Source organism: Hemitrygon akajei, chromosome 2 (genome assembly GCF_048418815.1).
Source record: "Hemitrygon akajei chromosome 2, sHemAka1.3, whole genome shotgun sequence".
NCBI lineage: Eukaryota > Metazoa > Chordata > Chondrichthyes > Myliobatiformes > Dasyatidae > Hemitrygon > Hemitrygon akajei.
In genome coordinates, this window is record NC_133125.1 from 23,146,237 (window position 1) to 23,157,621 (window position 11,385).

The window sequence follows — 11,385 nt, forward strand, 5'->3', positions numbered from 1 at the left end:
TGGAGAAAAAGGCACAACAGCGCCTCTTTCACCTCAGATGGTTGAGGAAGTTTGGTATGGGCCCTCAAATCCTAAGAGCTTTCTACAGAGGCACAATTGAAGCATTCTGACTGGCTGCATCACTGCCTGATATGGGAACTGTACCTCCCTTAATTGCAGGACTCTGCAGAGAGTGGTGCAGACAACCCAGCACATCTGTAGTTGTGAACTTCCCATGATTCAGGACATTTACAAAGACAGGTGTGAAAAATGGGCCCAAAGGATCACTGGGGCCCCCCGAGTCAACTGAACCACAATCTATTCCAGCTGCTACCATCTGGGAAACGGTACCACAGCATAAAGGCCAGGAGGGACAGCTCCTTCCACTAGGCCATCAGACTGATTAACTCACACTGATTTGAGTGTATTTCTATGTTACATTGACTGTTCTATTTATTATTATTATTATTATTATTATTATTATTATTATTATAAATTACCATGATTGCACATTGCACATTTAGATGGAGACGTAACGTAAAAACTTTTACTCATGTATGTGAAGGAAGTAAGAGCCCTCCCAAGTAGGGCCTGCATATATAGACTCAAGAAACTTTTTGGGATGCATTTCACAATTCCACTGTGTTGAGGCCCTTTACATTTTGCAGAGTAATACATTAAGTTTTTTCCTGGATTTTGTGAAAGTATTTTCTCATGCATCATAAATTGCTTTTTTTAATAAGTTGCATTTCACCACTTTTACTCTAGATTGTTAAGATGTTGAACTCTCAATATCTGTGATAAATCCCCTCTTCTTCCTTTTGCTTTTCTGTTTTTTGTTAACATTGTTTGGCACCTGGATTTGTTACCTCCTGTTTTTCTCTAAAAGCATAAAGATGCCTGGATTGTAAATCATATCAAGAGGGCTGGATAGGCTGGATTTTTTCCCTGTGGAGTGAAGGAGGCTCAAGGGTAACATGATAAGAGGCATTTGAAATTGAGAAAAATAGTTTGGAAAGATAGCTAGTGTCTGTTTTACATGTTAGGTTGGCTAAAACTAGAGGGGATAGGTTTTAGGGGAGAAGGAAGAGGTTTGAGCGATAAATTTTTCACATAAAGAATACTGGGTATCTGGAGTAAGCTGCCAGAGGAGATTGTGGAAACAGGAGATTGATTGTAGTGTTACGTACCCCGTAACTGGGTCACTTACCAGCAAAGATAGAGAGGTCCGTTAAAGTCTGATGGTACTATTTTTAACAGTATTTATTGATAGAAATACACAAAAATAATATCAATGCAAACACACAGATAATATATGTCGTTAATACTAAATCTAAAAGTGCGGGTATAATAATAATCAATAAGAAATAGCTCTGTCGTTGTCTAGGGGATAATGTATTGTCCGATGGAAATATAAAAGTCACTTTAGTTCAGTCAAGCTGTAGGCTGCAGCCTTTGGTTGGAGAGAAAGACGGGTTAAAACTTGCCCATTCCTTTTATGATGTCAATCCTTCGAGAGTCGTTGGGAGTTGATTTCCCCGTTGTTAGCTAAAAACCGTTCTTCTGTGGTAAAGGCCACCGATTCCGGGGCAAATGGAAAAGGTCGCACGTGGCCTTCCACTGGTTTTTGCTAGCGTTTCTTCTGGTGCGTCTGAGGGGCTGTTCCCCCAGACCCTCTTTCTATCCTGACTCACAGGGTCGCAGATGTCGATCAGGTTGAGATGATGCAATCCCTCCACCAACCTCCCCCTCGGTTCATTGCCTGGGGGTGGGGGGGCGCTTCGATGCATCGTGCAGGATGCAATACACAAGTCGTCTCCAAGAGACAATAGCCGGTATCAATGGGTCCGCCTTTCGGAGGCCAGGACACATTCCAACCCCTTTGTGGATTCTGCATGTCTTTCTCTCATTTCCTGTGTCCCCTGAACTGACTTAATAGTGATCTTGCAATTCTCACAAAGGAGGGGGCTACCCCGCTCAGAGCTGTGGCACATTCGTAATAGTAGCATGCTCAAACATAAGGTAAGTTGCTTGCTGCTTCTCAAGATTGCATTGGGCCTCATTGTAACAATGCAAGAACTGCGCACAGGTTGGAGTGAGATGAAAAGTTAAAATTGTAGGCAATAGGAAACTTGTTGTTGCCATTGCTAGCAATTATTTTTTTAATCCCACTTCTATTCGGACCAGTCTGTTTGTGGTCTCCTGTGCTATTACTGTAAGGCCTAATGCAAGCTTGAGGAATAACATGGCAACACAAACTCAAAATGCTGGAGGAACTCAGCAGTCCAGGCAGCATGTATGGAAGAGAGTCAACAGTCGATGTTTTGGGCGGGAATCCTGATGAAGAGCCCCGGCCTGACACATCGACTGTTTACTCCTTTCTATACAGGCTGCTTGGCCTGCTGTGTTCCTCCAGCATTTTGTGTGTGTTGCTTTGGAATTCCAGCATCTGCAGATTTTCTTGTGTTTGAGGAATAATATTCTTGTACAATATCTGGGCATATTGCAACCTTCAGTATCAGAACTGACCATTTCTACTGTGAGTCATTCATTTGTGATCTTAATCAATTTCTTGCTTTGAGCCCTTGGTCCACCTGAAGTTCACAACATTTCATACTTTATTTGGATTACCACTCTCCAACTAGTACCATTAACCTATCACTGCTTATTCCAGTACTCACTTCTTTGAGCCAGGTTTTGTTCGGGAAAGGTTTAACCTAATTTAGCAAGAGGATGGGCACAAAGTTTAAATATTTGTGGGAAACATTGCAACTTTGTGCCCATTCTCTTGCTAAACCAATCACTGGTTTACTTCCGTTAAAGACATTGGTTCAGGCTTTGAAGTGAAGATCATCCATCTACATTGACTCCTTTGGTCAAGAGCTCATCCAACCTCCCCCAAGAATTTGAAGCATGCACTCCGACAGTGTTCTGTAACCTTCTGTTGACCAGTTTCTTATGCTCATCCATACATGGGAATATCTGGAATACTCCCTGTACCAGACATGAAGGCCCTGCTTTATAGCTCCGTCCTCAGCTTCAGAATTGTTTAATGTTGAATCTCAGTTTTTTACATATAATATTGCTTGTCATATGATTCAGTTTGTTTGTTCCCCTCCACCAGTATTTTGCATATTTTCTGGAGGAATTTAAATCAACACAGCAAGATCTCCCATGAGATAGTGCATGTCCTGCGGCAAGGATGGGGAATGATGGCCATTCCCTTATTCATATTCATATCCATATCCTTATTCATTCTTTGGTTTGCTCCCTGAGGCTGCATAACATACACATAAAGGCACCAAATTAAATTCTAAAAGTATTGAGCAGCATTGTTACCATAGTAAATAATTATTTTGATCTTGTCTAAGTGACAGAGTAGACTCGATGGCCAGAGCAGCCTAATTCTGTGTCTTGTGTCTCATGACTATTATATTGGATGTGATTGAAATATTTGGGTAAAAATTCCCAAATGTTTGTAAGGAGGGTTCTGCAGGTTCAGCTCAGCTGGGTGATCTTTGTTGTACTGAAGTTCAAAAGACAAACAAACATACAAGTTAAAGTTTGAAAAAAAAAATGGAAGTATCATTACCCATAGTCAATATGCAGTCAGTACTGAATTTGTAAAAGTTGAAGTGTGTAGTTTATAAACAGGCATAATGCATATTGATTAAGTTTTTTAAAAATCCTGTTCCAATGCTAGAATTTCCTGTTTTCTCTCCCCTCTCCCCTCCCCAAATAGGTCACCATCTCATTCAGGATGGCTACATCATCAGCTTCATATGATCAGCTCCTGAAGCAAGTTGAGGCACTTAAAATGGAGAATTCAAATCTGCGACAAGAATTAGAAGACAACTCAAACCATTTGACACAACTCGAGACAGAGGCATCCAACATGAAGGTACATTTCAAGTTTTATTCAAGACTGGATATCACTTTGCATAACTAATCAGCTATTTTCTTGCTGTTTGGCATTTGGTACTAGAAGTTGTTAGCCAAAATATTGCGTAGTCAGTTATAGGAAGTGTAGTAGTTATTGAGAGCTACTTTCATTGCAATAAAATTGAATATGTTAGATTCTGTACATTTTCTGATATCCAAAGTATTGTAATGTTGGTAAAGGGCTTGTTGCAAGATGAATCCAGAGTTGAAATTAAGCGCAAGATAAGTGAGAGTTTGATTGAAACTATCCGGTAAAGAAACACCAGTGACTCACCTGGACTATATGCAGCTCTTGAAAACTGCACACAGCTGACTCTTACTTTTCTGCAATAGCCTATCTAGTCACCAAGTTTTATAAAGGCCACTCTGTATAAAAATACAAGATAATGTTAAAGATGAACGGTAATGGACCACTAAACTTACTTATAAGAAAATGTTCTGAATGTATCAAAGACACACCCAACCCAATTGAACTAGCAAACTCTTAAAAAACATTCTGGAATTCTTGTTCAGTTGTGTCATTTCACCTCCTTCAGCTGATGCTGGGCACCATCACTTAATCACTGAGAGTAATGAGGCCAACATGTTTATTCTGGGTCCAAGACTGTAGTATCAATCACAGTGGCTTGGTGGCACCTCTTCTAACAGCTGTCGATATTGGTTTTATGGTAGAAGATAAAATGACCAACACAAAGGATGAATCATTTCAATAACTTAATTTTGAGGTTGCATCTGTCCTTGATATTGTTAATAACAGTGAACAAAATTCTTGAGGCATTGGTAATTTCTAAAGTAAGTAAATGTTTGGCACAGCATTGTGGGCCAAAGGGCCTGTATTGTGCTGTAGGTTTTCTATGTTTCTATGTTTGAATTAGAACACTGCCAATGCTACTACAGTACTATAAAACTGTGTATTAGTTCCTAGTATTTATCAGTGGAGAATTTCATCCAGTGTATGCTGCCATGTTCTTTTGATTAACTTTCATCATCATCATTTTGTGCCGTGTTATATGACATGGGCGATCATAGTCTTTCACCATGTTTGTTCTTGGCAAATTTTTCTGTACAAGTGGTTTGCCATTGCCTTCTGGCCAGTGTCTTTACAAGACGGGAGACGCTTGCCATTATCAGTACTTTTCAGAGGATGTTTGCCTAGCATCAGTGGTCACGTAACCAGGACTTTTGTTACGCACCAGATACTCATACGACCATCCACCACCTGCTCCCATGTCTTCATGTGACCCTGAGCAGTTGGCTAAACAGGTGCCACACCTTGCTCAAGGGTGTCCTGCAGGCTAGTAGAGGGAAGGAAAGCCTTATATCTCCTTTGGTAGAGATGCATCTCCTCCCCACCACCCTTAATTGACTATAAATGAGTAAAATCAGTCCAGATAGTTGACTGCCTAATATTCCAGATGATTGTCCATACCTTCAATTCATAGTTCCTAACTTGTTGAAGTAGTGAAATTCTTTCAGTGAGCTTAACAGTTTTTGAATTATCTTACGGCTTATTTCTTGCCAACTATCAGTGACAAAAATCACTGCTTTTTGAACACAAACACATGCAACTGACACTATTTAAAAACTGTTCACTCCAAGCATGGTCACACAATTGTCACAAAAGTCCACGCAATTAATTCTAGTTAGAAAGTGTTCAGCAACAGTCTCCTGTCACAGTTGTAGCATAGTACCTCAAATAAATGAAGGAAATCATGACTATTTTCTCAATTAGTTGTTGTTCTTTAAGAGTTGTCCCAAATGAGCGGCTGCCCCAATTAACTGGAATTATGTTTGTTAGATGGCCAGATTCATCCCTCAGATTACAGTGTCTATGTGACAATCAGGTACTCGGCTTCAGTGTTCCCATTTACCAGCACTTGGTCCATGGTATTATAGAACGTAGCAGAGCACAGTACAGGACATTTGGCTCATGATGCTGTAATGACCTTTTAACCTATTCCAAGATTAATCTAACATTTCCCTCCCTCTTTCATCCATGTACTTATCTAAGTCTCTTAAAGATCCCTTATGTATCTGCATTTACCACCACCCTGGCAGCTCATTCCATGCACCTACCATTCTCTGTGTATGATAAAAATCTACCTCTGGCTTTGCCCTTATACTTCCTTCCAATCATCTTAAAATTATACCCTCTTGTATTAGTCATTTCTGCCCCGGAAAAAGGCACTGGCTGTTCACTCTATCAATGCCTCTTGTACACATCTATCAAGTCATTTCTCATCCTCCTTTGCTGCAACGAGGAAAGCCCTTACTCTGCAACCTTTCCTCATAAGACGTGCATTCCAATTCAGGCAACATCCTGATGAATCTCAGGATTTCTTCTCTGCCTTGGTGATTCAAATGCTCATCCAGTTGTTTTTAAATGTTCTGAGAGTAATTACCCCTATCACCAGTGTTTCAAATTGTAGCCTGGAATCAGATTCTAGAAGGGACAAAAAAACTTCCCTCAGAACCCCTCTAACCCTCTTACTCAAATTAAATTGATGCCTCTGGTTTTAGACATCTCCATTATCGGCAGGTTTTCCACTATCCACCCTATCTGTGGCACTAATAATTTTGTTATGTCGATCTTTTCAATCAAGTTCCACCACCCTCCCCCCTACCCAGGCCACCTGTTCTCTAAGAAAAACAAGCCCCATCTGTCTGGCTTCCAATAACTGAATCATGCAATACTAGGCAACATCCTGTTAGATCTTCACTGCATTTCTTCCAGTGCATTCACATCCTTCCAACAGTGTGGTGACCAGAAAATTACACAATACCCCAGCTATGGCTGAACCAAAGATTTATAAAGGTGCACTCTAATTCATTGCTTTTATATTTTGTGTTCAACAATAAAGGTCAACATACCCAATGCCTTTTATCTGTCTGTGTGTATCCCTCTCCTCCTGTAGGGATCTACAGATTCTGCAGCTACATGCCTCTTTTCCTCAATATTCCCAAATCCCTGCCATGTATATGTATATCTAGCTCTTAATCCCAAAGTGCATCATGTTGCACTTGACAGAGCTAACTTCCATTTTTCCATTAATCTGCTTAATTTATCAAATGATCAATATTGTTCTAAGTGGGAGGGGGGAGAGGAGGGAGGAGCCAGACCTTATTGTTTGAGAATATGTCTAAGGAAAAATTGCTACCTCAGTCTTATCACCCTCAATAACAACACTAATTTTCATTATCTGTGAATTTAATAATCATACCTTGAATTTGCATCCATATGATGAGTAGAATCTGTTGACACCACTAACCACAGACTTCCAGTCACAAAAACAACCTGTCACCATCATTTTCTGTATTCTGTTAATAATTCAATTTTGATTCACTTTGCTTTGGATAATAATAGCATTACTCTTTCACTGTCAATAGCACCACCAATTTTTGGGGTAAGCTTCTCACTGGGATCTTGTTGAAGCTTTTTATGTGCAGAACACAAGTAGTGTAAAGAATTGCACTGATAGCCGTGCAATTGTACCTTTTGTTGGGGAGAATGCAGTCTTCCTATCATCGTTTTCAGTGATCTGTGGAATTCAGGTTTACATACCTCTATTGTAGCTCATATTTTCTACAGTTGTAGGCTTTGTGTTGATGTTATAACTAATTATACAAGCTTAACGAGCCAGAAATCTGGTGCTCAGTGGCATGGTGAGTCCAAGATATCTGGAGATCCCATTTTAAGAAACACTCATCCAACATCATTATCCATCTGATCAGATATTGAGCACTTTGGAGTTGTATTGCACCTAGTCTGGAACCTTGCCACAGACCTGCTCACCATGAATGACCCTGTGTGAAACAGGACATCCAGGCAACATAGTCTTGATGGTAATCTGAACAGATGCCTCCCAGTTGCAACAAGGTCTTGATCTGAGAAGATGTAATCCTTCTAAGTATCAACCAGTTCTAGTTTTCACAACCCAACCTGTCAAATCATTCATTGTGCAAAGTGCAGATGAGCATTTTGGATTATATTTTTAATTTTTGAGCTTATATAGCTCATTGTATTTTAATCACAGTTACAGCATACATTTTATTACGGTTGTTTGGGTTGCAGAAATTTGCACTTAAAGTTTTGAAAAATCACTGTCCAAAAATTTGAGATACTACAACAGGTTTACAGCCCATACATTCACACTGGCTCTTCATTTGGCTGTGGAACATTTATATAATAGCAAAACATATATCAAACTGCTGTTAATCAATTGCACTTCAGCACTCAACACCATCATTCCCTCACTATTAACGAAGAAGCTTCAAAACATCAGCCTCTGTGCTGCCATCCTCCTTCTGCAACTGGATCCTCAACTTTATCAGGAGACCGTAGTCAGTGGGGAGCAATTAGAAACATATCATCTTCGCGGTTAATCAACACAGAGTGCACCTCAAGGATGAGTGCTTAGCCCAGTGCTATACTCTTTCTACGCTCATGACTGTAGCTAAGCACAGCTCAAACATTGTAGAAACATAGAAAACCTACAGCATAATAGAAGCCCTTCGGCCCACAAAGCTGTGCTGAACATGCCCTTACCTTAGAAATTATCTAGGGTTACCCATAGCCCTCTATTTTCTTAAGCTCCATGTACCTATCCAGGAGTCTCTTAAAAGACCCTATCATGTCCACCTCCACCAGCATCGCCGGTAGCCCATTCCACGCACTCACCACTCTCTATGTAAAGAAACTTGCCCCTGACATCTCCTCTGTACCTACTTCCAAGCACCTTAAAACTGTGCTCTCTCATACTAGCCATTTCAGCCCTGGGAAAAAGCCTCTGACTACCCACACGATCAATGCCTGTCATCATCTTACACACCTCTATCAGGTCACCTCTCATCCTCCATCACTGCAAGGAGAAAAGGCGAAGTTCACTCAACCTATTCTCAAAGGTATGCTTCCCAATCCAGGCAACATCCTTGTAAATCTTCTCTTCACCTTTTCTATGGTTTCCACATTCTTCCTGTAGTGAGGTGACCAGAACTGAGCACAGAACTCCAAGTGGGGTCTGACCAGGATCCTATATAGCTGCAACATTACTTCTTGGCTCTTAAACTGAATCCCATGATTGATGAAGGCCAATGCACTGTATGCCTTCTTAAACACAGAGTCAACCTGCGCAGCAGCTTTGAGTGTCCTATGGACTCAGACCCCAAGGTACCTCTGATCCTCCACGCTGCCAAGAGTCTGACCATTAATACTATATTCTGCCATCATATTTGACCTATCAAAATGAACCACCTCACACTTATCTGGGTTGAACTCCATCTGCCCCTTCTCAGCCCAGTTTTGCATCCTATCAGTGTCCCGCTGTAACCTCTGAGAACCCTCCACACTATCCACAACACTCCCAACCTTTGTGTTATCAGAAAGTTTACTAACCCATCCCTCCACTTCCTCATCCAGGTCATTTATAACACACGAAGAGTAGTGGTCCCAGAACAGATCCCTGAGGCACGCCACTGGTCACCAACCACCATGAAGAATATGACCTATCTACGACAACTCTTTGCCTTCTGTGGGCCAGCCAGCTCTGGATACACAAAGCAAAGTCCCCTTGTATCCCATGCCTCCTTACTTTCTCAATAAGTCTTGCATGGGGTACATCATCAAATGCCTTGCTGAAATCCATATACACCTCATCTACTGCTCTACCTTCATCAATCATCCTCAGAAAATTCAATCAGGCTTATAAGGCACGACCTGCGTTGGACAAAGCCATGCTGACTATTCCTACTCATATTATGCCTCTCCAAATGTTCATAAATCCTGCCTCTGAGGATCTTTTCCATCAATTTACCAACCACTGAAGTAAGACTCACTGGTCTATAATTTCCTGGGCTATCTTTCTTGAATAAGGGAGCAACATCTGCAACCCTCCAATCCTCCAGAACCTCTCCTGTCCCCATTGATGATGCAAAGATCATCACCAGAGGCTCAGCAGTCTCCTCCTTCATCTCCCACAGTAGCCTGGGGTACATCTCATCCAGTCCCGGTGACTTATCTAAATTGATGTTTTCCAAAAGCTCCAGCACATCCTCTTCCTTTAGATCTACATGCTCAAGCTTTTCAGTCCATTGTAAGTCATCCTTACAATCGTCAAGGTCCTTTTCCATAGTGAATACTGAAGCAAAGAATTAATTAAGTACCTCTGCAGTCTCCGCCAGTTCCATACATCATCTATAAATTTGCTGATGGCACCACTGTTGTTGGCTGAAACTGATAAGAACATTTACGGGAGTGAGATAGATCATAAACACAAGCGAATCTGCAAAAGATGGAAATCCAAAGCAGCACACACAAAATGCTGGAGGAACTCAGCAGGCCAGGCAGCATCTATGCAAATGAATAAGTAGTCGACATTTCAGGCCGAGACCCTTCTTCAAGACTGAAAAGGAAGGGAGAAGATGCCAGAATATAAAGGTGGGTGGAGGGAAAGGAGAGTAGGTAGACAGTGATAGCTGAAGCAGGTGAGACGAGATATTAGGCTAGAGTGGGGAATAGAAGAAGAGGGGTGGGGAGGAGGGAATTTTTTTTACTGGCAGGAGAAAATGATGTTCATGCCATCAGGTTGGAAGCTACCCAGAGGGACAATGAAGTGTTGCTCCTCCACCCTAAGGGTGGCCTTACCTTGGCACATGGACTGACACATTGGAATGGGATTGGAAATTGGAATTAAAACGTTTGACCACCAGGAAGTTCCTCTTATTGGCAGATGGAACGGAGTTGCTTGATCAAGTGTTTCCCCAAGTTATGATGGATCTCAACCAATGTAAAGGAGGTTGCACCGGACACAATAGACGAACCCAACAGATTCGCAGGTGAAGTGTTGCCTCACCTGGAAGGATTGTTTGGGGCCCAGAATGGAGATGAGGAAGGAGGCGTATGGGCAGGCATAGCACTTTAGCTGCTTGCAGGGATTAGTGCTGAAAGGGAGATTAGTGGGGAGGGATGAATGGACAAGTGAATCTTGAGGGAGCAGTCCCTGCAGAAAGCCAGGGGGCAGAGGGCGGGGTGCTAAAGACATGTTTGGTTGTAGGAACCAAGAGATGTCCTCGTTCATTGATGCTGCCCTCACCCACATCTCTGTCATTTCCCAAAGGGACCCTACCACTAAACGTAGCTTGACTCCCCCCTCCCCACTTTCCGCAGGGATTGTTCCCTCCACGATTCCCTTGTCCAATTACCCTCTCCACTGATCTCCCTCTAAGCACTTACCACTGCAAGTGGCCTAAGTGCTACACTTGCCCAGAGATCTCACCTCCACTCAGGGCCCCAAACAATCCTTCCAGGTGAGGCGACACTTCACCTGCAAATCTGGTGGGGTTGTCAACTGTGTCCCGTGCTCCCGATGCAACCTCCTCTACATTGGTAAGATCTGTTGTAAATTGGGAAACCACTTCATCGAGCACCTCCACACCATCTGCCACAATCGGGACTTCCCAGTGGCCACC

At 42.0% G+C, this 11,385-nt stretch overlaps 1 protein-coding gene across 15 annotated transcripts in view; it reads left to right on the plus strand.

Annotated features, from left to right (window-relative positions):
* Positions 1–11,385, plus strand: part of apc (APC regulator of WNT signaling pathway) — a 204,572-nt gene that overhangs the window by 85,479 nt on the left and 107,708 nt on the right. For 11 of the 15 annotated variants that reach the window (XM_073068354.1, XM_073068361.1, XM_073068348.1 and 8 more), the window contains one exon: positions 3,722–3,880. The exons of 2 other annotated variants lie outside the window; for them this stretch is intronic. In XM_073068354.1, coding sequence (XP_072924455.1) covers positions 3,740–3,880 — 141 coding nt within the window. In that variant the 5' untranslated portion in view covers positions 3,722–3,739. Of the gene's footprint in view, positions 1–3,721; positions 3,881–11,385 lie in introns of those variants that run through there. 2 more of the 15 variants (XM_073068432.1, XM_073068416.1) reach the window with 2 other exon arrangements.